This window comes from Coffea arabica, chromosome 10c (assembly GCF_036785885.1).
Source record: "Coffea arabica cultivar ET-39 chromosome 10c, Coffea Arabica ET-39 HiFi, whole genome shotgun sequence".
NCBI lineage: Eukaryota > Viridiplantae > Streptophyta > Magnoliopsida > Gentianales > Rubiaceae > Coffea > Coffea arabica.
This window is the reverse complement of record NC_092329.1, coordinates 1,196,633-1,224,127: the sequence shown is the minus strand read 5'-3', so window position 1 is coordinate 1,224,127 and position 27,495 is coordinate 1,196,633. Positions and strand designations below refer to the sequence as shown.

General features: G+C 38.1%; 5 protein-coding genes across 20 annotated transcripts; 1 reads left to right on the top strand and 4 right to left on the bottom strand.

Moving 5' to 3' along the window:
* Window positions 1-16: 16 nt before the first annotated feature.
* LOC113715133 (uncharacterized) lies at window positions 17-7,919 on the bottom strand. Its single transcript, XM_027239329.2, has 8 exons — window positions 7,577-7,919; window positions 5,270-5,381; window positions 4,241-4,431; window positions 4,052-4,146; window positions 3,558-3,980; window positions 2,682-2,790; window positions 1,153-1,801; window positions 17-451 (listed from the first exon to the last, which is right to left on the bottom strand). The coding sequence occupies exons 1-8, from the start codon at window positions 7,709-7,711 to the stop codon at window positions 330-332; spliced, it is 1,836 nt and encodes a 611-aa protein (XP_027095130.1). The 5' UTR covers window positions 7,712-7,919; the 3' UTR covers window positions 17-329.
* Window positions 7,920-9,303: 1,384 nt separating this feature from the next.
* On the bottom strand, window positions 9,304-11,342 carry LOC113715134 (berberine bridge enzyme-like D-2). The gene has a single exon (XM_027239332.2). It carries the CDS (start codon window positions 11,157-11,159, stop codon window positions 9,390-9,392), a length of 1,770 nt encoding a protein of 589 aa, XP_027095133.1. The 5' UTR covers window positions 11,160-11,342; the 3' UTR covers window positions 9,304-9,389.
* A 2,573-nt stretch (window positions 11,343-13,915) lies between these two features.
* LOC113715142 (uncharacterized) lies at window positions 13,916-16,771 on the top strand. 8 transcript variants are annotated; one of them, XM_027239354.2, is made up of 5 exons: window positions 13,916-14,266; window positions 14,881-14,964; window positions 15,159-15,286; window positions 15,388-15,585; window positions 15,993-16,771. In XM_027239354.2, the coding sequence occupies exons 1-5, from the start codon at window positions 14,254-14,256 to the stop codon at window positions 16,362-16,364; spliced, it is 795 nt and encodes a 264-aa protein (XP_027095155.2). In that variant the 5' UTR covers window positions 13,916-14,253; the 3' UTR covers window positions 16,365-16,771. The 8 variants fall into 8 exon arrangements, with proteins under 8 accessions (XP_027095155.2, XP_027095159.2, XP_027095158.2 ...); XM_027239358.2 differs by having other exon boundaries at window positions 13,927-14,201; XM_027239357.2 differs by having other exon boundaries at window positions 14,060-14,201; window positions 14,878-14,964.
* A 566-nt stretch (window positions 16,772-17,337) lies between these two features.
* LOC113714491 (SUN domain-containing protein 4-like) lies at window positions 17,338-22,097 on the bottom strand. Of its 9 annotated transcripts, XM_072069183.1 has the most exons (7): window positions 21,645-22,096; window positions 21,406-21,500; window positions 20,600-20,652; window positions 20,287-20,521; window positions 18,215-19,503; window positions 18,037-18,122; window positions 17,338-17,656 (listed from the first exon to the last, which is right to left on the bottom strand). In XM_072069183.1, exons 4-7 carry the CDS (start codon window positions 20,462-20,464, stop codon window positions 17,425-17,427), a joined length of 1,785 nt encoding a protein of 594 aa, XP_071925284.1. In that variant the 5' UTR covers window positions 20,465-20,521; window positions 20,600-20,652; window positions 21,406-21,500; window positions 21,645-22,096; the 3' UTR covers window positions 17,338-17,424. The 9 variants fall into 9 exon arrangements, with proteins under 9 accessions (XP_071925284.1, XP_027094148.2, XP_027094151.2 ...); XM_027238347.2 differs by having other exon boundaries at window positions 20,287-20,483; window positions 21,406-22,097; XM_027238350.2 differs by having other exon boundaries at window positions 20,287-20,480; window positions 21,406-22,097.
* A 1,964-nt stretch (window positions 22,098-24,061) lies between these two features.
* On the bottom strand, window positions 24,062-26,463 carry LOC113714291 (TMV resistance protein N-like). The gene is made up of 2 exons (XM_072069625.1): window positions 25,895-26,463; window positions 24,062-24,812 (listed from the first exon to the last, which is right to left on the bottom strand). Exons 1-2 carry the CDS (start codon window positions 26,461-26,463, stop codon window positions 24,062-24,064), a joined length of 1,320 nt encoding a protein of 439 aa, XP_071925726.1.
* Window positions 26,464-27,495: the final 1,032 nt, after the last annotated feature.

Sequence of the window (27,495 nt, the reverse complement as noted above, 5' to 3'; positions counted from 1 at the left end):
TTATGGAGCCTCAACATTAACCATTAAACACATCCTCCGTTGATTGACTTTTGTTACATGATCAAACAGCTTTGTCTTTTTATTTTTTACTTTTTTTTCTCCCCTTTCGTGGGGATTATGGAGACAACATAAAAATGAGGACAAAATTAACCCAGGGCTAAACCTTGAAGGGTTACTGTAATCAACCCATCATTTTAATTAAGGAATTTACAAAAGTGCCAAATCTCGCCAGATGCAAACCATGTCGCCCGCGAAACTTGAATTACAAAAGTGTCATGCTGCTCCAAAATCTTCCATCCCTGAAAACTTTTGAAAACTAACCTGCAATCTCATTTCTTTGTTTTATCAAGAACTTCGATATATCTCTTAGGTATTCTGTATTGCTCAATCAGGTGTTTCGCAAGATCATCAATCACACCCCCTTGAACCAAAACTTCGAGTCCCTTCTTTCCTATAAAATTAAAGAATGGAGAGAGTGTGTAAGAAATGGTCAACTTAAGCAGATACCCTAACAGCATGGTACTAAAATGAAAAGGCATCAACCTAACAGCATGGTACATGAGCAAATGCCTTAGTCATTCCCCCAAACAAAAATGAAAAGTGCAAGGCATCACCAAAATAGATGTGAAAGCGTTAAGCAGACATGAATTGTCAGCTAGGTATTAAAATGAAGAGGGCAGTAACCCTAACAGCATGGTACATGAGCAAATGCCTTAGTCATCCCCCATTGGCAAACAAAGCTATAGTCTACCCTCCAGATTTTTTCCCTGGGACTAAGCTATAGAGAATGTCTTCGCCATCACGATCAGATAAGGAGAGAAGATTTCAAGTTAGAAAGAAAAAGCACAAAATCATTGACCTTGAAGTTGTATCTAACGTCCATCTAAAAACACTTAACACCAAAACATGAGATGAATAAACAAGAATAACTGAAACCCATGATTAGCGTTATCATAAAACCACCAAGGAGATGCATCTTGAAGTATAAGCTGGTAAACCACAAAAAATTAACATCAACAACTCCATCACAGAAAAATCTAGCATGATGACCATGACAGATTTTTTTTCTCTCTTTTTCTTCTCTCAGGTTACTCGAGCAAATAATAACCAAGAATTGCTAGTAGAAGCTTAAAGCTTAATAGGATGACCTACCAGGGAGTTCTGCCACAGTGGTACTACAAGCAAACTTCTTCTGCAGCTCTGAAGATAATGCCTCAGCATCTATTAAAAACGATTCTAATCCTGAAAGTTTCGTAACTTTCTTGTTCCCCTGCCTCCGTTCAGTCATTATCTGAATTGGCTTTAAACCACCTTTGCGAATGACAGTTTCACTGCCCCTTGTTACTCTGTGATGGGCTTGCATCCGACTAATAAAAGTTGATCCTAAATCTTTCTTATGAATTTCTGTTGGATAGGTTGATCCTTTCTTTATGGCCCCTTTGTATAAAGCATCACAAAGAGTTGCATCTAAAGTCACCATGGATCTGTCTGTTGGCTTGACAAGACTTTGTTTTTCAACATACTGGAAGACAATATCAGAGGCTTCAGGAGCACTAAAAAATTTCCCCAGCTCCACACCAACAGAGATAAAAATAGGGTTCACATGAACACTTGGTTTGTAAACCTCAGACAGTTCAAATACTTTAGGTGCCTGCCCGTCATGGATACCTTGTGTCACAGTTGATTGTCCGCCCTTCACTGCTTTCTTTTTCTCAGGCCTGAAGGATTCATAGTCTGGATGACTACGATTAACCGAAAACAATGTCACCTCCTTTTTATGTTTATCTTCTTTTACTGAAATCTGTCCAATTTGACAAAATTACAGCAAGTGTATCAAGAAATAAGCAAGAACAAGTACTTGTAAGCTGTGAAGCCTATTCCATATGAACAAGAACAGCTATATGTAAGCTGCAGCGCAAACACAGACCTCATTATAGAGCGTCGTAAAGGCTTCAATTCAGATGACCGCTATATGTGCAAGTGTAGAGCAAATACAAACCTCATTATCGAGCATAGTAAAGGCTTCAATTCAGATGTCTGCTATATGTGCAAGTCTAGTAATTACCGAATAATCACCTGTCCTTCAGGAAGCCTTACAATAATTTGTCTAGCTTTCTCCTAGTCATAAGTTTCCCTAAGAACCATGACAGCTTACTTGCAAATTAAACTTTGTGACATTAGCAACAGTAAGAGAGGAAAACTTCATGCAATGTGCTAATATTTACAACTTTCTAAGTTAAAGGAGCAGAATACTGGATTTTTGCATTGAGATATAATTTATGCCACTGAAGTTCATTTTGTATAGAGTCAAATGCCTTTCTTTTCTTCGGAATTGCCAAATAGTGTTTCCAAACACATCTTACAGGTTGTTTTCAGAGGTACTGAAGGTTGTTGCTTATAACAGCCAGCATATTTTGCTCGAGGGATTCTCAACCTCATTGTTTTTCTTTTCCTTGATAAGAGATATTCAGAAAAAGGGAATTAAAATTTTCAGTAAAACGAATAAGAAGTTGGAGGTAGATAAGCCTTCAGTCCTTTCTAAGTAAACTGTTCTGATATAGTATCATACTGTAACCATCAAAAACCACCATCACTATTGGCAATTAAAAATTGACAACATTACGGAACAAGCTGCACATTGTTAATCCGAGGGAAAAAGTTCATAGAATGACAAAACTTACAAGTCCTGCAGAGGCTTTAGCTTGTAGCCACTTTGACAGTTTCTTGTAAGAGGATTTCTTTATATCTAATGTAACACCTGAAGGCCTGCAAGGTAGCACATGACCTGACCTATACCACAACAAACAATCAGCAAAACCATTACAGACAAAGCCGTAAATTGAAAGTCAGAAGCGATTAGAACAATGTCTAAACAAACACTAAGAAATTGCTGCCTTGGAATGAGTGGGGAAAAATGAACCATCATAACATTTTATCACTGACAAGCATGCTTGAGCCTTTTCTGGCTACTTGTTGTCCAAGTTAGCATAGTACTTCTCTGAGAGCAAAAGCCATTATGACTTCCCCAATTTGGTACACATAAAGCTAACTTAGCAGTTTTCAAAAATCCAGGGAACAAGCTTATTTCATTTGACTACAAGAAGCTTAAACGATTTCAAACACTTAAAATTACTCATTTTAACTACAAGAAGCTTAAAGATCTTCGGATCCCTAATGAAGAAAAGAGGTTTTTCCATAGATGGGCTTGCTGTATGAGATTTACAACCTAAAAAATTAAAATTACATAAAACCAGTCCAACAAGCCATACTGGAACCAACTATGTTGCTTCAAGTCAAACAACCTACATTGTCATACTATCAGACAAAGTTCAGTAGCATTTATCCAAAAATTTGCATTTGTCCACTCTTCAGGCACAGGGACTGTTTCCAAACCAACATGATGACATAAATAAATAACAGTTTAAAGCAAGAAACATGATGTCATATTAGATATAGGAACAGTTTTTTTCTGCATATGATGGCTTTTATAATCAAGAGGGAAAATAAAATAATCATGTATTCAACATCCAGAAATCTAAAGAATGTGGTTATCATACCATAAAGAACTTCCAGACATGGGAAGGTCATTCTCCTTGACTGTTGTGTGCAAGGCCTGCAAAAGGCACTTGTCCAGTAATGCATCAACATCCTCAATAGATAATGAATGTTGGTCCACAGCATTCAATTCATCTGTTGCATCAGTTTCATTCATCTTCAAATCACCCAGACCCGAGACTAACTGCTCAGTAATTTCATTTGCCTCATCAGTTAGAGCTGTAGAAGCAGCACCAGCGGACTGATCATCTTTAACATCCACCACATCTCCAATTTCTTCATTGTTGACTGCATTTCCATCATCAACTGAAACATCACCTTCACATGAATCCGAAGCCTCACAAGCCGATACAAAAGCAGGATCCTCGAAGACAACATCTTCAAAAAAACCAGCATTTGGAACATAAGGATTTTCTACTGATTCCCTGCAGATGAGAGGAGAAATTATGTATCTTATTCTTGATCAACAGAAATCCTGTCGAGTTCCAAGTCTTACCAAAGTGTGTCTCCATAGTAATGACTAATTTTTAAGGCCTTTCCACGTAAACCAGCTTTTGAAGCTTCAGTGGCACTCATCATGGTCAATCCAACCTAATTAAAATTGATTCCGTGTCAATAAAACACAAAACTTCTAGACAATTCAATTGATCTGAATGACAAGACAGCCAAAGTTCGAAGAGCCTACAGCTATTGGAGCAGGATTGCCAGGAACTTTCACTGCCCATGGCTCCCCGGCTAAAAAATTTGGAAGACCTTCAGCAGGTATGTAAACGCCAGGGAACATCAAATCTGCCCCCCCAAGTACATACCGAGAAACTTCACCCCCTTTCAGCCAAAATGCAGGCAAAAGTTCTGGGACCTTCCAAAGAGCATAAACTGCGAAGGTTATATACAGAAAACGTTAGCTTGATGTAAAGGGCCAAAATGCAAAAAATTTCAACCTAAAGCACACAGAAACAGATCAAGCACAACTGAGAAATTGCCACAAAAAATTTCAACCTAAAGCACACAGAAACAGATCAAGCACAACTGACAAAATTGCCACCTGATATGCGTGGGGTGACATAAAATGAAAAGAGAGAGAAAAAAGAACAAATCAAGCACAAAAATATTTGTACTCTGTCAGACCAAATCTTAAGTTATGCCCGTTAGTGGTGGTTTAGAAAAGAATAAACAGCCAACCCATCTGACCTTTTACGTATTGTACAATACCATCTTTCTTGGAACGTGATATTCCATCCCTACAAGACTAATCACCCGAAAGAACTACGTAAAATAACACCAACAAATTCATTGAGAAAATAAGGTTCACAAAACATAAGTATTTGCTAGATCAGTCATATGTACTAAATGAAAGATAGTATTGATCCTGAAATGGCAACTGCACCTCACATAAGGAGAAAGTGTTGTCCTGAACTGTGAGCTTTGTTGAACGAGAGTCAAATGAATTGTTGCCACATATATTAACACTAGCAGGGAACAACAACACTTGATCTATAAAGGAATGTTCACTACATACTGATTTTCTCGTCTCCTACTGAAAACATACATTTAATTACTGTTTGTAACCTAAAGGTAACTACTTAAAAAAATCTATGGATAATGCCAACATGAATTAAGAAAAACAAATGAAGGTCATAATTAGTTTAAGCATCTTCAAGAACAGAAGCACACGATAGAGTTTAATACGCGCCAGATTTTCCATAATAAGTACCTGTGGGCAATATTTCTGTGCCACGCCCATCAATATCGAAAAACATGGGATGGGCACCCTCCACACAATATACAAGAATTCGATTTGGATACTTGGAAACAGTTATCTCTGCCTGATTTACAACAGCAATAGATTCAGTTAAAATTGATAACAGAAATATCAAAACTTCCTGGATAGGCAAATAGAAAGAATTTTTCTTCCAATTGTCAGATAACTTGCTAAACAAGCACCAAAGCTGAGAGACTATCAGGAAAACAACAACACATCAAGCAATTTTGGCACCTTGAAAAGGTTGAAATACAAAGCATCTTATGCAGACAAATACAAGTTGCACGACTATCTGGCCTAGAACTTCAAATGGTCACAAACATCGATAATGCATAGAGCACCACAGATTTTGAAAAAGTTGAAACCTGAAGAATACAAATGAAGTACCTAAACAAAATCCGCTTGAGTACTAAAACCAAGACTAGAGATTCGCCATTTATAGATTATTAATCATTGATAAACCGCAGATGGAAGAGCACAATTAAGTTGTACAAGGCCTCTCTTTTTTATATGGCATGCCAAATGCAGATGCAAACATGGGCTGTCACCATTCTCATGGACCAAAAAGACTGAGGTGAGAGAGAAAAGTCGAATGAGTAGTTGAAGGCAGGAGGGACATTGCCATATGATTATGGACGGTCATCATTCTCAAGAACCAAAAAGACTTTACGCGAGAGAATAAAATCCTATAAGTTAATGAAGGCAGAACAGGAAAGCTGTTGATCTAATATTAGAAGGAGAAAGGGGAACTCTACACTTGTTTGCACCACCAAAAAACAAATAGAAGTTGAAGTTCAGATGGCTCATAGTAGTTCAGTAGCAAAATGGTACTTGAATTCATTTATAATCCTAAATTTCCAGACAAGTCATAATTCGAATCAGGTCAAGCGGAGTTAAACATATGACGGGCAAAATAACTACTTGATACTTTATTCATCAAGAATCAGCACAACACATCAGAATGTATCGTTTTAGGAATTCCAAAATAGGGCGTTGCATGGATATATGAGCTTGGAAAAACCAGCAATATGTTTATTCAGTAAGACTTGTGAGCCTAACTTAGGCATACTTCCATTTAGGAAAAGAAAATATATTTCGGTGATGTCATGATTCCAAAGCCCAGGTCCCATCAACAGCCTGTTAAGAAAAATCCTCCAAATGGTGCGAGATTTTACTTTTGTCATTCTATCTAGTCCTATTAGGGCTCTTATCTCACCAGACACAAGACCTTATACAGTGAAGTGCAGCATATAGTCCTATTCTCTGCACAATAAAGGAAAACTAAATGAGCAGAGTTGCAGAGAGTAACAGGATTTTCCAACAGGTATGCCCTCTATAAGGTTTAGCAACTTCATTCTAGCTCGCTCTCAGGCAACAAATTCTCATTTCGAAAGAAATTCTGCATCCAGGGTATAAAAAGTTAAAATCCCCAAATTTAACTTCTACACATTTGGAAATTAGCAATTTAGTGGAAAATAAATGAACTTTCTAAATCTGTTATGCAACAATTGCTCTTCTTATCCTCAAAGCAACCAAAGCGATCCTATCAGGCAGAAGCTTTCAACAGCAAAACCTCATACGCGAACCCCATTGGATTCCTCATCCGAGTTTAAACCTAACACAAAATCCAAAAAAAACACACACACACACACATTTTTGGCATCCAGATGACAGAAAAAGGAGTACTCAGTAACCAGTTTATTAAGATACACGTTTGTTCGAATGAGCCATAAACAATTACAGAACATTTAAGCCGCATAGTAATCATCAAGAAGCTGCTTTTTACTCTATTTAGACTGACAGAACAAAGAAGAACATCACTTTTCACCATGAGATTTTGCAGTAGTCATCGCTACATAGCCTGAGCGAGCCATGATATATCGATGAACCAAAAGAAGATTCATGGTAATTTATAAGTGATTAATACAATTTTAGTTTCCACAAGCCAAAAAACAAAAAAGACTAGCCATCAGAATTCCTTTTCTTCTTTCTTCCTCTTCCAATTAGTGAAAGCACCGAGGGTGGTGGTGCAAACAAAGAAAAGAAGAAAAAAAAATGCAATCTTGAACCACCTATCATCCTCAAATTCCACAGCCCAACTGATGATAAGAAAACCCTTAAAGCAAAGGCAGCATTTGGTGAAATGCGACAATTATTTTGCGCAAGTAGTCATCATAAATTTTGCAACATTTCCCTCATCCATCCTTGATCATGGTCCATAAAACTCACTCATCATGAAGTAATCTATCCATTTAGTACCTTAGGAGGAAGTAAGGAATCGATATCGGCATCGGAGGCATTGGGAAAGCGGGCTGCAACAGTTCGCCTTAGCTTCTTCCGGTCGGCGCCAGATAGACGCTGTTGTGACTTCACTTCCGCTGCCTTCTTGAACATTTCTTTCTCTTTCCTCTTCTGGGGTCTCCGCTACCTTGGATGGACGAATGAGTGTGCCGCTGCCTGCTGTCGTCTAAGATGGTACGATGTTAGAGGGGCGAAAGAAAGTTCTGGAATGCAGAGGCGGTGGATGAGGCGATTGCTTCCTGTCCTGAGTTTTGGAGACTCTTCTTGTACTTATGCTGTTAAAAGTAAAGTACTATCGGAGCATCAAAACCTTTGGTTTATCGAAGCATGTCACGGGGTTACGGCTAAGGATGCAAAGGAACTGGCCGGTGGCTGATAGCTTAATTTAATATTTAATAAATTTGACCTATTTGATAGTTTAATTTAGTATTTAATAAATTGATCCTATTTGATGGAGTTTATTTCCACAATAACCTTATCCCAAACTAATGCACTTTCAAAATATATTCCCTTGTTAACCTACTTGTTGTCATGTGGACTTTGAGTATGGAAAGTATTCACATTTCCATCTTATATTAAGAGATACAATCCACATAAATAGATTTTTAATAACCTTTCAATAGTTCAAATTTTGCTACTTATGTAGAATCTTAAAGATAAATAAAAATATTTCTCTATCTATTATTGAGTTAATTAGTATTTCTCAAATTAGATTGGCTCATATAGCGTGTTAATTTTGATACTAACACTGATCTAGTTATATTTTCTCTCTCCTATTTTTTTGGAATGTATTCTCTTTTGATAAGTCAAAAAATGCAAGAGAATTTTTTTCAAATTTTCTTTCCCCTTACAGTGAAATTTTTATAGTTCACGTAAACTATATGATTATTATGTATCTTGAAATGTTTACTCGTACTTCAAACAATTTGAGTTTTTGCAAAACTTCTTAAAATTTACAAAGTTAGGAGACTACCATATATATAATTGCAAGTAAGAAGAAAAAAAAAAAGAAAGGAACTTGTGATATAATAATCAAGAACAAAGCTGGGGAGGAATAATGGCAGGAAAAAATTTGGAGGGTGATCAACAATTTTAAAACACTAATTATGGATCCACTTTCCTTTTTTAATTTGTTTACAGAATGTCCTTAAGGCACGAAATAAAGAAAAAATGTGTAATATATAAACAAAAGATTTGTAAGTTATTTTTTTCCTTTGATGGGGAGTCTACATGGCAATAACTAGATTCATAAGGGAATAAAAACTGAAAGAGCGTTATTTTGGGATTATTTTTTGAAAAATAGATTATTTTAGCCAAAAACTCCTATTTGATAATTAGGCGTTGTTTGATAACTTAATTCAATATTTAATTAAAAAAATCTTGCATGTTTGAAATTGTCCGTTTCTAATTCAGCACTTAATAAATTGAAATTTATTAAATTTACAATTTTTAGTCACGTAGTATCTACAATTATCATAAACAATTATGTCTTGAATGAGAAATACAAGTAGACGTCACAAAATCTGAAAATATCTCCTCAAAGTTAAACTATTTCTTTCATTTTTTTTAAAATTTTTGGCTATAGCATATTTGGTGATGTAATATGTGTGAAATACAAAAGAAAAGATAATTGAAAAAGCAAAGAAGCGATGAGATAGATAGATAGGTAGGGAATAAGGACAAAATTAATCCAGCAGAAACACATTATTAATTAATCGTGTTGTTAATGCACTCTGTATCATTATTTATACATGGCAGCAGTCTTGGATAGTCAATTGGCAGCGGGCAATGGAGGAATGCCCTGTTGATTCCTAAAGACGTTGAGGGGATCAATGCGAGTTTTCGCTTTCACTAGCCTATCATAGTTACCCAAGAAATACTTCTCACCCCAAGCTCTGGCCCTTTCCACGGCGCCATCTGCAGTTTCTTTGTCGTTGTTGCTGGTGTTCATGACTCCGAGGTCAAGATCCAGGTAATTGACGTAGGCGGCTCTGGGAGCGGAGGAAACAAAAGGCGCCATTGCACTGTAGAATCCTCTTATCCAGTGGATGTACCCGTTGCTCCCGTGGTCGTCCTTTTCCTCCCAGTCCACCATGTATTGGATGGAGAAAAGGTTGCCACGTCTGTGAGGGAAAGCGATGGATTCGCTGCTGGTCCTTTCCATGAATCCCCCATAAGGATCTAAGATCACGTACCCTTTTGGTTCTTTCTGTAGCATGTCAAGGGCTGTCCTTATTCCGGTGCTGGAAATCGGGGCCCTCACGTAGTCTGATTTAGCCTTAAAAAATGATTTGTTTGGCGAGTAACGATCTCTCAGCTGAGGGGCTTCCACGGTGCTGCTGTTTCCGGCGGGCTCCAACCCAGAGAAATAAATTACGGACTCGATCCAGCTCATTTCCTTGCAGTCTCCTTCTCGGAGACGTAGCTCCGGAAAAACCTTGATCAATGCGGACAAAGCTTCCCTTTTAGTACCCAGGAAAAGCCCATCAAATGTCGCTGATACTTGGATAGTTGGCGGAAGCCCTTCCGACGAATCCGAAGCTAGGGAAACTGATAGGTAAAAATCATCACTCAGCTTTGGTGCAACGTGCTGCCACTTCTCCACAAGCCTCCCCACGTAGTTTTTGGTGCCAGGTCGGGACAATGTGAAAGCCGTCACGGTTCGAGGGACCTCGACTAACTTGATCTTCCAGGCGTAAATGATCCCCCAAATCCCTCCACCGCCTCCCCGAATGGCCCAGAACACTTCCTCTCCCATGGCTTCCCTGTCCAAAACCCGTCCAGCTGCATCCACCAGCAGCGCATCCTCCACGTTATCAGCTGCCACCCCGTATTTCCTGGACAGGAAACCGAAACCCCCTCCTGAGATGTGCCCTCCAACCCCCACCGTCGGGCAAGACCCAGCTGAGAAGCCACGATCTCTGCTGGCCTCGGAAATAGCATAGTAAGTTTGGCCCAGGGTGGCACCTCCTCCCACCCACGCCGTTTGGGACTCCAAATCCACAGAAATCCGGTTCAGATTCATGAGGTCGATGATGACGAAGGGAGAGCCATCAGTAGCAACTGAGGAAGTGCCCTCGTAGCTGTGTCCCCCGGACCTGACCCTGATCTCAAAAGATCCTCCTCCTAAGTTGCCCCTACAGCACAGGAGGGTGTTGACTAGTTGGTCTTTGGTCTGGGGCATGATAATTGCAGCGGGCTTAGGTACGGAGGGTTGGGCGAACCTAAGGTTGCTTATGGAGAAATCGAGGAAGGTGTAATAAAGCTTGGCGTCTTGACCAAGATGATGATGATAACTTGGGAAGAGGGTGAAATTGTTGACCCCATAATCAGCTAAACAAGTAGCAAGAATCCAGCTGCTACGAGTACTGTTGCTGCTGGTGCTGTTCTTCATGTCTTCATGATCAGTAGCGGTAGCAGTAGCAGTACACAAGGAAGGGTGGACGGCAAATGACGTGATGAGGATGATGCTAATAAGTAGACGCAGGATAACAAATGTTAGTGGTTCATCAAAAACCACCATATTCATCAGCTTCTTCATGGTAATTAACCAACCAGCATACTGGAGCACGCTAGCTAGTTTTACTTAATGATCAAGACTGCTTTGTTAATATTTGTATGAAAGCGAATCTCCGGTCGGTCATGGAACAAGGACGCAAGCATGAAGAGGACGCACATTGACTATTCAATTACACCACAATTAGTACGTACGTGGAAGATGATAATCCTACTTGTACTATTCTTGAAAAACAGTCCCTCAGCCCTCTAGAAGCAAGGAAGTTTTTTTATACATACCATGTAATGTCGCAACGGATCTTCTGTCTCGCACCGTGTGTCACTTTCTGTCCCACTTTTTATTATATTGCTATTTTTCATTCATAAACATCATGTTTTAGTTCTTTTTTGCTTCCTTATGATCCAATAACTATTAATTGAGTAATACACAAAATTTAACAAACTCAAAAAATCAAAATGCATAAAAAATGAGATTTTTTATGAATTTTCTGCTGTATTTTTTAATTTTCTATTATATATTGCTTTTTTGAAGGTATTGTATTTATTTTTTACTTAATTAATAGTTATTGGATCATAAGGAAGCAAAAAAGAACTAAAACATGATGTTTATGAATGAGAAATAGCAATATAATAAAAAGTGAGACAGAGAGTGGCACAGAATATGAGACAGAAGATCCGTTTGCCATGTAACGTTCAATGGAAATACGCACTAAACAATACACGCAATGGAAAATAGCATCCAAAATTCTCACGACAACACTCTGAGTTTGTTTGGATAAGAGTTTATTTGGATGATTTATTTGAGATATTTACTGTAGCACTTTTTGTGATGTGATGTATGTGAGATAAAAAGGTGATTGGGAAGATAAAAAGGCAGTGTTTTGAAAACCGGACCGGACCGGCCGGTTCGACCGGTTGAACCGCGAACCGGCCATGGCTCCGGTCCGGTTCAATGTCAGGTTTGACTTTGTCAAGAAACCGGTCAAAAACCGGTCGGACCGCTAAACTGCTGAACCGGATTTGAACCGGTTATTTCCGGTTTTTGAGTTTTCCTTTTTTTTTTTTTTTTTTTGCAAAATGTAGTTATCAAGATTCGAACTCAAGACCTTTGTAATAGAAGACCAATGTAGTAACCGTTGCACTATCACATCTTATTAGTTTTTTTTGATAACTTATTTATATAAAACAAACACTCATATTTCTTTTGTTCCATTTTTTTCACAAAATATCATCCTTTCATGACTCTTTCTTTTTAATTTTCAACACACACACACACACTCTCTCTCTATCATCTTTTCTTTTGCCACTCATTTTTTAATCAAACCTCTTTATTTTTAATTTATTGATGTTTTCTTCCATATTTTAATTTTGTTTTTGTCCATTAAATTTAAAAAAGTTAAAAAAGAATTATTTTTCTTTAACCCAATTTATTTAATACCACAACCACTCACTTTTATCTAATTTTTTGTATCTTATCAAATTTGCATTTCTATTTTCAATTCTCTTGATTTTCTTCGAACTCCAAATTTTCTTTTTTAAATTGTAAATTTAAATTCCAAAATGTAAATTAAAATTTAAGTTCACAATGTCTAAATTCTCATAGACGTGAATTTTGTATAATTTCAAATATTGTGATATTTTTGGATTATATTTAAGATTTTTTTGGTAGATATAATTGAAATTGAGATGAAATTTATTTGTTTTAACTTATAATTTAAAAAACTTATTTTTAAAAATCCAAGTTATTCAAAAATAGTAAACTTTTCATCATATAAAGTATTAAATTATCCATTACATGTCTTATTTTGTGCACATATATATTTATATAAATTATTTTTTAAAAAATTCATTGAACCGAGGTTGAACCGGTCCGACCGGTTGAACCTCGACCCTTTCACTTCACCGGTTCGATTAACGGTCCGGGTTTTAAAACATTGTAAAAAGGTGATTGGGATTTGTGAAAATAAATTAAGCAAACCAAATTTGGCTTGTCCAAACAAACTCTCTGTTATCCCCAGCCTGGGCGCGCGGATTCCGCCCGCTTACACTTGTGGAATAATAATAAATAATGATGTAATATTAACTTATGGTCAAATACTTGTTGTGTTGGTATAACTTGAGATCTTGTGTGGCATTTCAAATGCTACCGTCATCTTCCACGACCGCTAATGCCATGAATGATTTTTATAATCAGAGTTTGCGGATAAGACACTTAAGTTTAATAGATTCAGATCTTAACATATTCAGACCTTTTGATAATAAAAAATTAAACATCTGAATTAATAAAGTGACACTGAATTTTCTAAACAAAACTTGCTCTCAAAATTAAGTAATAAATTATTCATTTATCACTGGATGTGATATACATATATTTAAATATATTAAATTTAATACTTAATAACAAAATAATTTAATGAATTCTGACTTCAATTTTATGTATCGAACGCACCTAATGGTCAGCATCCAATCCAATCCAATCCAATCCAACTGCTCGGTTTGTTTTTGCAGCCTGGCCAATGGAACCTACCCATGGTAATATTTTTTAGCTTCTCCAGACATCATTTAAAAAGCAGGCTTGGGCTGGAAAGTGGGTGTGGGCTAGATTGCCTTATTCACTATAAACGGGCAAGAAACAGAAGACAGAAAATATATGGATCATCCAACACAAAGAGGACTCCTTGTGCTCCTCCTCCTCTGCAGCTGCTAAGTAAAGTAACCCAATTTCTGTACAGGGGAAAAAAAATATTAAAAAAAAATATATAGAAGACACAGAAGAAGAAGAAGAAGAAGAAGAAGCAGCTGCTAAGTCCTCCGGCTGCGTCCTACCATATCTCCCCGGTGGCTGACAGATTCTTTTCACAGCACAATTCTTCACGCTACCCATAAATAACAAACCCCTTCACAAAACTCAGAAGGAGGGAATAAAAAATAAAAGCGAAATAATACAAAAAAAACAAGGAAAGGAGCTGTCAGAAGAAATCTCCAAACCAGCCAAATTCCGTAACCCAAGATCCCCACCACCCTTATCACTGCCCACCAGTCACCGAACCCTCTCCAAACTCCGAAGGTAAAAGCCGATAACCCTCTCCACATCTCTCTCCATTGGTCTCCGGTAGCCCATGAAAAATTTTCGTAAGTTTATTTATTTATTTATTTTGTTCGTTCTCTAAAATTGTTCTTTAGAAGAGAAGTTCTCAACTTAATGTATCGTTCCTTCCTGTGGGATTATCGAAAGATGGATTTACAATTAATTCTTGGTGCCTTTTTTTTTTATATTCTTCAATTAATCTTTTGTGCCTTCTGTTAAACTCGAATTAGTTGCTATACCCATTGACGATGGGATGCTTCTGATAAATTACGAAAAAAAAAAAAGGGCCAACAGCCGAGTAGTGAGCCCGCCGCAATGATCAAAAAATATTTATGTACTATATGTCTTTGAGTTGGATACAAGAATTAGAAACTATCCCCCAAATACTCTCCCCCCACTTTCTTGTTGTTTATATGTAGCTTGTTGTTTAATATTGCAAAGATCCCCACTTTCGTTTGGATTTCCATTTTTTCTTGTTTATGTGTGTGTGAATATGTTAATGTACAGATTCAATTTCGATCTACTAGCTGGATACATTGTTTATAGCTCACGTTCTTTAGTTCTTGTAATTTATCTGCGTATTGGATTTCGTATAACATGTTGTGGCAATTTGGTATCCTTATTTATGGAAATTATTGTCTGCCTGTTAATCTAGAAGTAATGGATGGTATGAAAGTGGAGTCGAATCAAGATGTTGCACCTGTTCCTCCTCCATCACACACACTGCCTGAAGAAGAAGCTGGTAAGAGACTTGTATGCCTTTCCATCAATGCCAAGTTTCTGTATAAACCAATCTTCTGTGCGGAATCCCCTTTTATTCCCTGCCCGCTTTTTCTCTCTTTTTTTCCCTCCACTGTTCTCCTTTGACTGGCCAAAATGGGGGTATTGACCTTGTCTGATGCAAAATGTTAAAAAACAAATGTGTTTCCGTAGCAGAAAGGAAAGCTAGGGTAGATGCTGTCTGGCAGCAGATGAATAAAGGACTGTCTGGGAAGGCTCTCAAATCCACCTTTAAATACCAGAGCTCAAGTATTAACAAAATTTCTCCAAAGCCTTCTTCACAGGTCTCATCCGATCTGAGGATCCTTTTTTTTTTTTTTTTCAAAAAATTATATACCATAACTCTTGGGAGCCAAATACAGTTATTTTGCTTTTGGTATTCCAGAATTGGATGAAAGTCCTTGGATTGGCACCAAAGAAGACATCATCAGCTGCAGAAGGTGCACCAGGGAAGCGTCCTATTGTAGCTCAAAATGGTAGTAGTGATGATGCAAAAAAGCTTGCTGCTGCCGCTCTCTCAGCAGTTAAAGATGCTGCAGCAGCAGCAGCAGCAGCAGCAGCTTTGAGCCGAGGGAAAGTGGAGGTACACTGATTATTTTGTTCACAATGCTTTACTGGGTGGAGTTTTCTGTCTTTGAGGATTCTTGCTATGTGTGCGGGGAAAATGTTATGCTTTGCTCATGTTTATCTACACTGATTACAACTAATTGACCGAGCTCTGTACCCTCACGATGGGTGTCATTGATCATCTTTTCTAAGATTTTTCTTGATTACTGTATACTGTAAACTCAATCTGGGTAGTGCTGCTTTTTGGCTAAATTCTGGTTGAAGATTTAGCTCTATCACATTTCTGGGTTTCAGTTATCCTGGACTGGAGTGGACTGAATTGGCTCTTTAATAGAGTAGCTGTATTGTCAGAGTTATGGTTCTTCTGTCAAATTCTTAGCTTATGTACTGCCATTCTTTATGAAGACTCCGTTGCATCTGCAGGTTACTGAATTTCGAGACTTTGCTGGTGAAGAGATTGAATTCAAGAAACTCGTTGATAGCAGCTCAAAAGAAGCATTTGATAAAGGCAAAGCCTCAACTGGCCCTGCTTCTGCTGTTGATGCTGTTCTTGAACAAATAAAAAAGAAGCAAAAGCTCAGCGTGCTTGACAAGACAAAGAAAGATTGGGGAGAGTTCAAGGAAGAAAATAAAGGATTGGAAGAAGAGCTTGAAACGTACAAAAAGAGTTCGAATCAGTATTTGGATAAGGTATCTTTCTTGCAACGTACTGATTACCGGGAATTTGAGCGGGAGAGAGATGCTCGACTTGCCATGCAGGCCAAGAGGAAGGCAGATATGCGAGAGGACTTTTGATAGCCTGAAATTCCTTCGGAGTGGGTGGACCCAAAGGTTAGTTTGAAATCAGAGTTGAGGATGCAGGAAAAGGCTATTTATTTCCTGCAATAATCAGAGATGATTATTGCACTATCAGGGTTCTGCGTTTTTCTGGGAACTGATGGACCCTGTGTACCATCCCATTGTATACAAGGCAAATAGATTTCTTGTCTTTGATCCACTGAACCTTAATTTACTGATAAGTATGTTATGGATCAAAGAACCTAGGCCTGGTTTAGTTTTTCAAATTTGGCCTTGCTCTTTATGATGTATCATGTCCTGCCGGCGGTTTAGGCCTGTTGTAGCGTAAGCGAAACAATATATTTGTTTCCCATAAAGACAGAAGCCAAGTTTTAATAATGATGGGTTCAGGATACCTTGCAACATCTTTTTTTTTTTTTTTTTTTTTGGGTACTTTGATTTGTCATGGTGTTTATAGTCTTCCCCTGCTTTTCAATTGGTTTGTGGAGGCAGCTAATCTTCAACCGGGTGAGATGCACAAAAGTCCTACAAGGCAACCGTCTTATCTGAGAATGATTTTCAATCATCTTCAAAGCATTCTTCCGTGAACCCTTTTTGTCAACATACACTAGTTAGTACATGTGAAGTCTTAGTGCCAGAAAATTTTCTGCAATTTCGCCTGTGATTACTCATTAAACAATTGCCTGTTTCTTGTTAATTTGCTATGCGACAAATCGGTGCTCAGAATTTTATGATCCCACGTCAAATATAATTTATAATCTGAAAAATAAAATGCATGAAAACAGTAAAATGATATAATTGTCTCTCTGGTCCACTTGGAAAGTGAGAATCTATTCCACTAATTAAGCCTCTTGCCCTCAGTTACATGCGGATTTCCTGACAATTTGTTCCAGAAAATGATACTATTATGTTCCTTATCATTATTCTTGGATGCTTAGACAACGAAAGAACAAATTGGGGGCAAATCTCGTAACAAATAAATATTTCCTTCAGGCATGAGGTGTCATAATTAATATATACACTCTTTAGAAAAAAATTAGGTGGTGCTTTATATGGATTACAACGACAGAATGATAATGGTAATGCTGCAGCTCAGTAGTAGAAGAAACCAGGAAGAACCTAATGACCAAAATTTCCCGGAATTCTGCGACCTATACATGCTCAACGCCATATCTACAAACAGCAGCCTCACAAGTGCAAAGAACCCAAAAGTTAAGCATACAAGAAAAATAACAATGCCCTTGTTCTCCATATGTACTTGATTCCTCCGGACTTTTTCCACCTCCAACCTACAATCACATGCACACTTAGAATCACAGCCAAAAATGGCACGTATAAAAGAGTAGAAGAACATTTATTGACAGTCCACAGACAGAAGTCTGAGAAGTTGAGCACAACACCACTGACAGAGAGTGAAGAAGGCATACAGATGATTCAGTTCCCAATGCTTACGACTAAACCATTCAAATCTCTCACTCTCTGTCCTGAATCATTGTTATTAGAATGTCAACTGATTTTCTCGGACCAAGTCTAACACCCATAGAACTTTGATGCAAATGTACTACACAATCATGTTATAGAATGAGAAACCTACTGCATGACAAAGACAACTAACCACAGAACCATGTAAGTGCAAACAAAATACCCACTCTGAAGGAAAGAAAGCCACCTGAGGACAGCATTACTTCTGACTATATCATCCAGCTGCATGGAAACAAAAGATTTCCAAGCCACAAGATCATTGACCTCTTTACTCTGCAAGATTTATAAATGTCAATATCTACCAACAATTAAAATCACGCATAAAGAGAAGAAAGAATTAAAAAAAAAAAAAAAAAAAAACCAACCATAGCCTCTTTGCTGTCCTGCAAACCCCTTATGTCTGATTTTATGTTCTCCAGAAGTACATTTTTTTCTCCCATTTCTCTATCAAATTCTCTAAAGATCTTGTTGTATCTGAAATTGAGCTCCTCAAGATATCTCTCTAGAACTGATAAATTCAAATCCAGTGTGCGTACTTTTTGCATAAGAATCTTGAGAACACTGTCCCCGGGCATCCTGTTAACCTGATGCTGACGAATTTCTTCAACAGGATCTGGAACATCAATTGTTGTTACCACTCGTTTCGTGTCAGAGTGCCCAACAGCAAGTTCAGGTTCCACTTCACTATCAACGTTATGATAACTGTCACCTTCAGCTGGTACTGGACGATGGGGCATATGCGTCTCTCGGCTAAGTGATTCATCAGACACAATCACCTTATCTTGAACAGATATTAGATCCTCAAGCATCCTCTCAACAGCATCCATGCCATACACTTCGAAAACACTGAGCGTACAGTAAAACTCTGAACCATAATGACTGAGCAAATTCAATTTTAGGTATCTAACCCATTTTGGCTCTGGAAGAACAAAACTGTGAGCATGCTTTGTGTTTCCAGCAGTAAAATTTCCGAGTTTAGTCCATGTATCAGTTGGATAAACTTGACTTCCTAGCAACTCAAATTCTTTTAAATTGGATGAGTGATGCTCAAAATTTGCTATTTCAACTGTGTCAACCAATGTTTCTTCTGAGAGTTCGATTACAACAAATTTTTCCTCAGCAGAGCATGGATTTCGAAGGTACTTGTCCTTGTCTTTGCTTAAGATATTAGAAGCACCATAGGCATCCTTGTTGGATGCTAAGACCTTAGCTCCTTTTGATGAGGAAGCATAGTTGTGCTCGGCCCCTCCAGGCTCAACTCTATGTTTAATGCTCCCAGCATGGCTGCTCATGTATCTACTCCTGGAACTGATTGCTCTGTTTTTGAATTCATCAAGTCCTAAAGGTACTGCAAGAGAAAATCTATCTGATATTGAATCTTCTCTTACTGAAGTTGTGGCAATATCTGATTTTCCACCCAACCCTTGCTCCTGAAAACGTGAATCTGGACTCGCATCATTCGACAAATCTTCTAATTTACCATTTACATTTTCAGTTCCACCTGCTTCTGAACATGAAGCCTCAGTAGAGTCCACAGAAGGAGTTTCCGTTAACGAACTCCTGCCATCAGGTGAAGCAGAACTTTGCCCCACATCAGGTTCTCTTTTGTCACCATCCCAGATTCTTACACTAACAGGAAAATCTGTGGATCCATCTACACCCACCAAAAGGAACAAGTTAAACACAACGAGTAAAGAGATTAGAGGTAGCAGCTAGTAAAGCGAGCAGGCAAAAACCATATAACTGGAAACAGTGATCTGCGGGACCAGAACTTAAGCCCCCAACCGCATAGGCAAGTGCAATTTTCATACAAACCAATTTATGCTATCTCAATTTTGTTACAGGATATTCCTCCTCTTTAAAACACGGATTCCCTAGCTTTGTCCTTGTGTTGCGTCTGTTTAGGTTACTAGAATCTCTTTGACTCACTCAAACCAGAAAACAAGATGGTTCATTTTAGTTAAGGAGAGGAGAGCAGTATGAAAGAACTTGTTGATGAACACAGGGAAGAGGGATGAACCAACATCTCCCAACAATTTATTCAGGCATTAACAAGAACTCTAACACACGATGCAACAATAGTACATCACTTTTACCCGGGAATTGCCGCCCCTTAATATAAAGGAAAAGGATTAGTCTACTGATGCAATTGAATGTTTATTCACACAGGCTAATCACTGCAAACTCAAAAACAGGCAAATAACTAGGAGACAAGGTCTAAGGAACAAGATTGATCATGAATCATGAAAATGGAGATCACCATGGCTGTGTCAAAATTCTATAACCAGAGCCATGGTGATAAACCACCGAGATTACATATTCTTGAGAGCCCTACAACTGCTCTCCCTTGGAAATTGATAGAAAAACTTTCCCTTGATTGAATGAAAAAGAAAGAGAGAGAAGAAATTTTTAAACAGAAAGTCTGATCATAACTAACCTTTATAATTATCACTTTGCCCAAACCATATGTTCAAAAAGAACACGAGTCCCCAGAGAACAACTACGGCAGAAACAGAAACAGAAACAGAAACAGAAACCTTGCACAAGCGATTCCTCCCACAAATAGCCCTTTCCAAAGCTCTTCGTTGTAGAAGAGCTCTACGTGATCTCTGCATTGCACATCAATCTTATCTGCTGCAGATTACGAATATAAGCTACAGATGCAATAGCACCTACACAAGAAAGAAAAGATCTTTCCCTTAATTCCATAATGCAAATACATTTGTCAACTCTAATAGAAGCAAAAGCACCTGTATTTACTAAGCTTAATGTCCAGATCACATGAGTCACTTTGCCATCATAGCTGATAGAAAAGAGCAACGTCAACCAATTAAAAAGTCAAACAAAAGGCAGCCTTTAAGTAACAGATACTATGCATCCATACAACTAACAAGTTAAGATGACTCCAACAAAGTGAAAAGACGTTACATCAACTACTTATAAGTATCAATCAGAACTGCCTGTGTTAAACCCTCCAATTCCACCAAGCAGTCAAACGCTAAACATGTAGTCTAATTGTGAGATTGAATAAAAAAGAGCATCAATGGCCAGGTAAGAGAAGCAAGAGCGCGTAAGATCGCGCATGCCAAATAAATCATGGAGCTTTGATTTCACAAGAATTATTCTTTAACATACTAATGTAACGGATGAAATGCTATCTATACACTGTAAAGCACATGATCGTTGCAGTAGTAGGAAAAGAAATGAACTTTTATACTCTCAACATGATTGAATATGCAGAAGCACATGACTCAGGTAAGAAAACCATATGGATTCATCTTGGCTTGAGGCTAAAGAACAACGTTGATGTAAAAGCCAACGGTTTGTGTCTGAGAAAGTGAAAGAACAAAAAATAAAAGAGAAAGTGGAAATCAAAAGGGGGAAACATAACCGTAGGAGTGAAGTCAAGTATAGTCACACTTTACATACAAGAAAGAAACGAAATTTCACCAGATGCTGATGGCAGAGTTTCGCAACAACTCAAACGACCACAAATTCAAAACAATTGAATGCACCAGAATTTAAATGAGCAGAAAAATCCCAGATCTTATCAGACCTCTCAATTCTCTTCCAGAACTGAATAAGAAACGGAAACTAATCGATCAGCACACCAGACGGCATGAAGCAGAGATCTTTATCTGGTGTGATTAGCTAGAAGAAAAAAGAGAAAATTTCTTGAAGAAATCCAATTCCGTAATTGGATCAATAAAAAATAAGCATTCCCAATAAAGAGCGAACATTGGAAAGCGGAACTCATTGGTCCAAGAAGAGCAAATTGATAAGAAGTATAATCACCTGAATTGTCGGTGAAATAAAGGGGGAATCAAAATCCCACGAATTTGGAGGGGCAAAGCCTTAGCTTAAGCTTATAGAAATGCTACCACTAGTCCCGCAGTAATCTTGTTAAAAAAAAAAATTCTATCTTTCGCATTTATACCACCATCCGCTGGTGATGGTTTAATCTTATTCTTCTTCTCTTCTTTGTTTAATCTTAACCTGGAAGGGAAAAGAGTGTATAACGGTTTTGTGTGCTGGCCAGCGCCGATTGTCGCTTCTTCTGTGCATTTTTTTAAACTCTAGTCTAGTGGGATCTCTCTCTCTCTCTCGGATGATTCTTGAAGGGAGACTTTTTTGAAAAAGAATTGAATAGCGAATAAAAGTTTTACCCCCAAAATCGGTTAAAAGCCTCGCCACGCAAGTGCAATAAAATGGGAAGCATACAGCCAGTGAAAGTAGCAGTAGTAGTAGTGCTTTTCCTAAATGCTGGCCAAAAAAGGAGAAAAAAAAAAGAGAGGAAAACAATAATGATAGATCTAGGAAGGTGCTCTTTATTTTTGCCCGGTAAAAGGCCCCAACAATAGATGCTGGATTGAATTTTAGTCATGGAAGTAATGGCAATTTTTGCAGAGGAAACGGACAGAGGAGCCGCTGCTGTCCAAGCCTAGAAAGGAGCAATTTTTCTACCACTTTGCCGCTGGTTGTACACAATTTTGGTCGTTGCAAAACAAACAAATGCCCTCATTACATTTTGCAAAACGTTTCTTCATACTGCTAAAACCCATGAATTTAGTTCCATTTATTGGCAGAGCAAGCAAATCGTTGGCTGCTAGGTTTTTTTTTAATCATATGAAAAGAAAGAATTCCGAAAAGAAAGGCAAAAGACAAAAGCCACCTGAAATCCCGCCATGTTCTCAAGTCAAGAAGGCTCATGAGAGACACATTAGCTGTATTCTGAAAGTATTACCCCGGCGAGTGAGTAATACCAAAGTGGTAAAGAAGAAATGTACTCCTACTGGTACTTACTAACAGGAAGGATTTTCAGTGCTTAAATAAAATTTAAAAAAAAAAAGGGTCTAGGATTCCGAGGAGTGCAGGCCTGCAGGGGCAGCATAAAAAGGTTAAGAAGAATTTTTTTTTTTTTTTTGATAAAACTCACCTGAAAGATGATGATGATGATGGTCCAATGGTCGGAGGTGGTGGCAAGGGTTGACGTGTTGGCTGCCACGTGGAGCATGGTGAGTGGATGATCCGACGTGGTCAATAAAAATGGAAGTTTAACTGGCGGTGTAAACTGTAAAGATCCACGTGTTGGCTTTTGTGGGCCGTCCGGCAGACGTCGCACTCCACGATGACGGCAGACACAGCTGAGTCATAAATAAATCTGAACCAATTCAGCAAATTCAAATGCGTGTTGTTTTGCGTCTTGTTGGGAGCTGAGCTGAGCTGGATTCCAGCAAGTCAACGTGGGGAGATGGGGAGCAATTTCTAAGTACAAAAAATAATAATAATAATAATGCAGATGAATCGGATTTGATACAAGAAGAGAAAATATAAATGAGAGATTAAGAACTTGATACCTCTTCACTTATTCTCTAAAAAAAAAAAAAACCTTAATTAAATGGCTTGAAAACTACCTTCCCAACAAAAAAAATAACCTGATTCATGCTAGTCTTAATTAATTATATCGCTCCATTATATGGCTTTGTCACGTCAGATCTTTCTTCAACTCATCAACTTGGCATTGGTCCAGGTCATTGCAAATCTCAGTAACTTGTGAATCAATTCAAAATTTTTTTTTTTTTTGGAAAATATTATATAATAGCATCGTGGATAAGTTATTTAACTTGATTGAATTGCCTGCCTTTTCTTGAACGGCGTATCATGAATTCTTGACGCATGTCTATGGACAGATGATCGTCTTGGTATTTAGTGGATAATGTGCACAAAATGATGTTGGAGTACAGTGGATAGTTTATAAACAGTTCTCTGCAGAATTACCTATTCCAAATCCAAACTCTTTGTTTCTCTTTTCTTTTCTTCTCTTCCCCCGCGGTAGGGGAGGGGGGGTAGTCATTCAGATAGAGAGCGACAAAACAATGAGTTTCAGAAAACGGACATTCTTGCTACTGCTGAATTCTTGATACAACGAATTCCAGAAGCAATTTAGTTAGTAGTACCAATGACTGTTGCACCAAAATCCAAATAAACAAACACCAAAAAGACGGCCAAACTCTGCGATGCAAAACAATCAATCAACAAATATGTTACATAAGAGTTGCGCAGTTCAGTTTGAAAAGTAATGGTGGAAACTAGGGAGCTCCTGCAATCGCCTTAGGGATTCTTAGGAAATGGTGGAAATCCAGGAAAGTCGGGAAAACCAGGTCCACTAGCGAACCCCTTGGCGACTATTGTGGCAACAGTAATGACCCATATCAGTTTGGTTTGAACGTTGCAAAAACCTCCCTCCAGGCTATATCTCGACCGCGGACCAAAGAAGCCCAGACCTTAATAGACGAGGGAAGTCTGCAAATACTACAAATTGGACCACCCAAGCTCTTTCTGAAAGCTCCAGGAGTTCTGTTCCCAAATGCGTGGAGACTGAAGAGCTGTTTAGCTTGGTTGTAGGACAATCCGTACACCTTATACGTACCATCAGCTCCATATTTAGACAGCAACTCTTCATCTCTTGCTGTTATGACAATTCTACTCCCGCCACCAAACCAGTTGCGTTTTCCCGCCAAGGCCTCCAACTGGTTTGCATGGTCCACAGCATCAAGAACGATTAGGGTCCTCAGGTATCGAAACCGGCGAGCCATCATACTCAGCCCTTCGCTCGTGCTTCTTATCTTGACATTTCTTAGCTTGAGCATCTCGGAGAGTAGGATTTCTTGTAAATAATCCACTCCGTGTTTCTGGGAAATTTGGCCAACATCATCCAGAAAACAAGCAGCTTCATACTTGTCAGATAATCTGTCAAAAAGGGCTCTGGCAACAGTTGTCTTGCCTATTCCCACCTTCCCGTGGAGTCCCACTATGCGGACTTCGGGACTTCTCAAATCCATCAACGAAATGACTTCCTCCGTATGAGATCCTACTCCCACCAGATTATGTTCGCCAGGTGGTTGTTCAAACTGGTGCAACCGACTATGCAGGTCTTGAACAAATTTCTCGATGAACTCATCGCTGTTGATTGATCCATCAAAATGTCCAAGCACGACATTAATTAGTAATACGACTTGAGTAAGTATTAGTTATTACTGCAAACAAACGTGCTATTAGTCTTATACAATCACAATATACATGGTGGATATCACACCATCGAAGCGACCGTTAAGTAACACTAACATCCAAGTTAATGCATAGCAAAATGATTTTGTAGGTCTGAGAACTGTCCTTCACTACGAAATATTTTTTCAATCTATAACAAGCTGAAACCAGAAAGTAACGGCACCGGTACGACCGCAACACAGCTTTGAGGAGTTGAGCTTATTCAAAAAAAAAAAACAAAAACAGGCCAAATACTATGTCTCAAATACATAATATAGCTTAACTCTTCATCTCAATAGGTAGGTAATTAAGTAGTATTTGGTTCTCTAATACTTGTAAAAATATATAATTTGCTCCCAGTTGATGAGTTCCCGTTCTTAAGTTGATAAAGAAGTTTTTTTACTATACTACCAGAACGCTTTCTTGTAATGATACGTATTTAAACTTATCGCATACTTTAGGCCTTGTTTGTCAAACAAGTTTTTGGACAATTTTGTCTGCCACAAGTTTTTTTAAAAACTTTAATTATAGTAACTTTCAAAAACTTATCAAAGTTTTTAAACTATACAGAAAACTTCAAAATATCCGAAACTTTACGCACTTCAAAATTTTTTTCTACAACTTCTAAAGTAAACTACAGTAAAGTTTTAAATAAACACAAAAAAAACTCACTTGGCAAACGGGATTTCAATTTAACGATTTGCGTTACACTTATTTGTTTGTCACCTCCTATATATGCATTGATCAATTAAACATATATCCAAAGATAGAACGTTGCGTTGTGTTAGTAAGGCTTCCTAGGACACTTTTTTTTTCTTTTGCAAAAAAATAGAAAATGTTTTGGTTCTCAAAATATTGGTTTATTATGTTAATCAATTTATTATTTCAACTAAGTAAATTACAAGTCTTTTTAGTATAACTTGTGTAATTAAAAAATCATACACGTGCTAGCTAGGCAAGGCAAGTGGGCAACCATGAAGCTGGGTGGTAGTACTTACTCATCTGCGAAATCACAAGAGTGCCAGCCTGATATGCCGGCTGCTTGAGACATAGCTTCCTTCCACTTCTGCACCTTCTCCGGGCTATGGTCTCTCTCGTGTTTGGCAAAAGCATCGGCGAAGCTATTCCTCTGCTTGCGTACGTCTGACGGATCGACGTCGTAGAATATTGGCAACACAGATTGTCCAATGATCTCGTGACATTCGGTGATCTTTACAAGTTCCTCCAAGCACCACGTCGAGGATGCATAGCCCTTGGAGAATATTACGATTGAAAACAACGATTCTTGGATTGCTTGCAAGCGTTCGGGTGAAATCGACTTGCCCTTCTCCAATCTCTGATCATCTTTGTAAGTATAGATGCCTTTGCTGCGAAGAGCTCGGAAGAGATGGGCTACAAAACTTCTGCGAGTATCTTCGCCTCTGAAACTTAGAGAGACGTCGTAAGTCCATGTTGGGGTCGATGAAGATGATGATGATGGGATGTCAATCCAGCTATTATCATGATGATTTGAGGCGCTAGAGACCAACAGTGCAATCTCGCTCTCTCTATCGTTTACTGCATCCATCATCTATCGGTGCATTAGCGGTCGTGAAAGATAGTGGTATTTTGAAATGCAACACAAGAAGTCATAAAATCAGGGTCAGGTGGAAGAGATCTTTAGTTATACCGTGTTCGACCAAGTGGGTAGCTCCTGAAGAAGGTATTTTGAAAATAAATGTTGATGGAGCCTTCTCTGATACTGGGGCTGGAATTGGAGTTGTGGTGAGAGACCTTCTCTGATACTGGGGCTGGAATTGGAGTTGTGGTGAGAGACCATCAAGGACAAGTGGAAGCTTTAATGGCTGAAAGAGTTTTGGAGGCCCTTAATGCAGAGCATGTGGAATGCTTGACTTTTCTTAAAGCTTTACAATTTGCCAAAGATTTTGGTATTTCTCATCTCACCCTAGAAGGGGATGCCTTGGGTATTGTCCAGAGAATCAATAGTACAAGTCTTGACTTATTGGTGTTAGGTAACTTGATCAGAGGCATTAGAGATATGCTGAAGGATTTTTGCTACATACGCGTTTCACATGTAAGAAGAAAGGACAGTGTTCCTACTCATTTATTGTCTCATTTGTCTCTGTCAATTGAGGAAAGCCACGTCTGGTTTGTAAACTTCCCAAAGAAGATTATGTACGCTGCAAAAGCAGATTTACTTTAACGAAGCTCCGTTTTCATTATCAAAAAAAAAAAAAAAGGTTATACCGTGTTCAAGCCGTGTTGTTGTGCATACATGTAGCTTCATCCTTGGTACGGTCCTCGATCGTGCGTGTAAATTGTCTAGTCAAATTAATTTTGGCATAGCACATAATTTACGACAGGAATTCGGTAATGGGATTTTTCAAATAAAAAATTCCAATTTCGAATTTACAATTCGAAATTGAAATCGAAATCGGAAATCGGAATTCTTATTTTGATTTCAAATCTATTTTTCCATATATATATATATATAATATAATATAATATTTATATTATAATAATAATATTTATATTCATGAATTCGGTGAAATCGAAATTCCTATTTCGATTTCAATTTCGTTTGCACACATATATATAA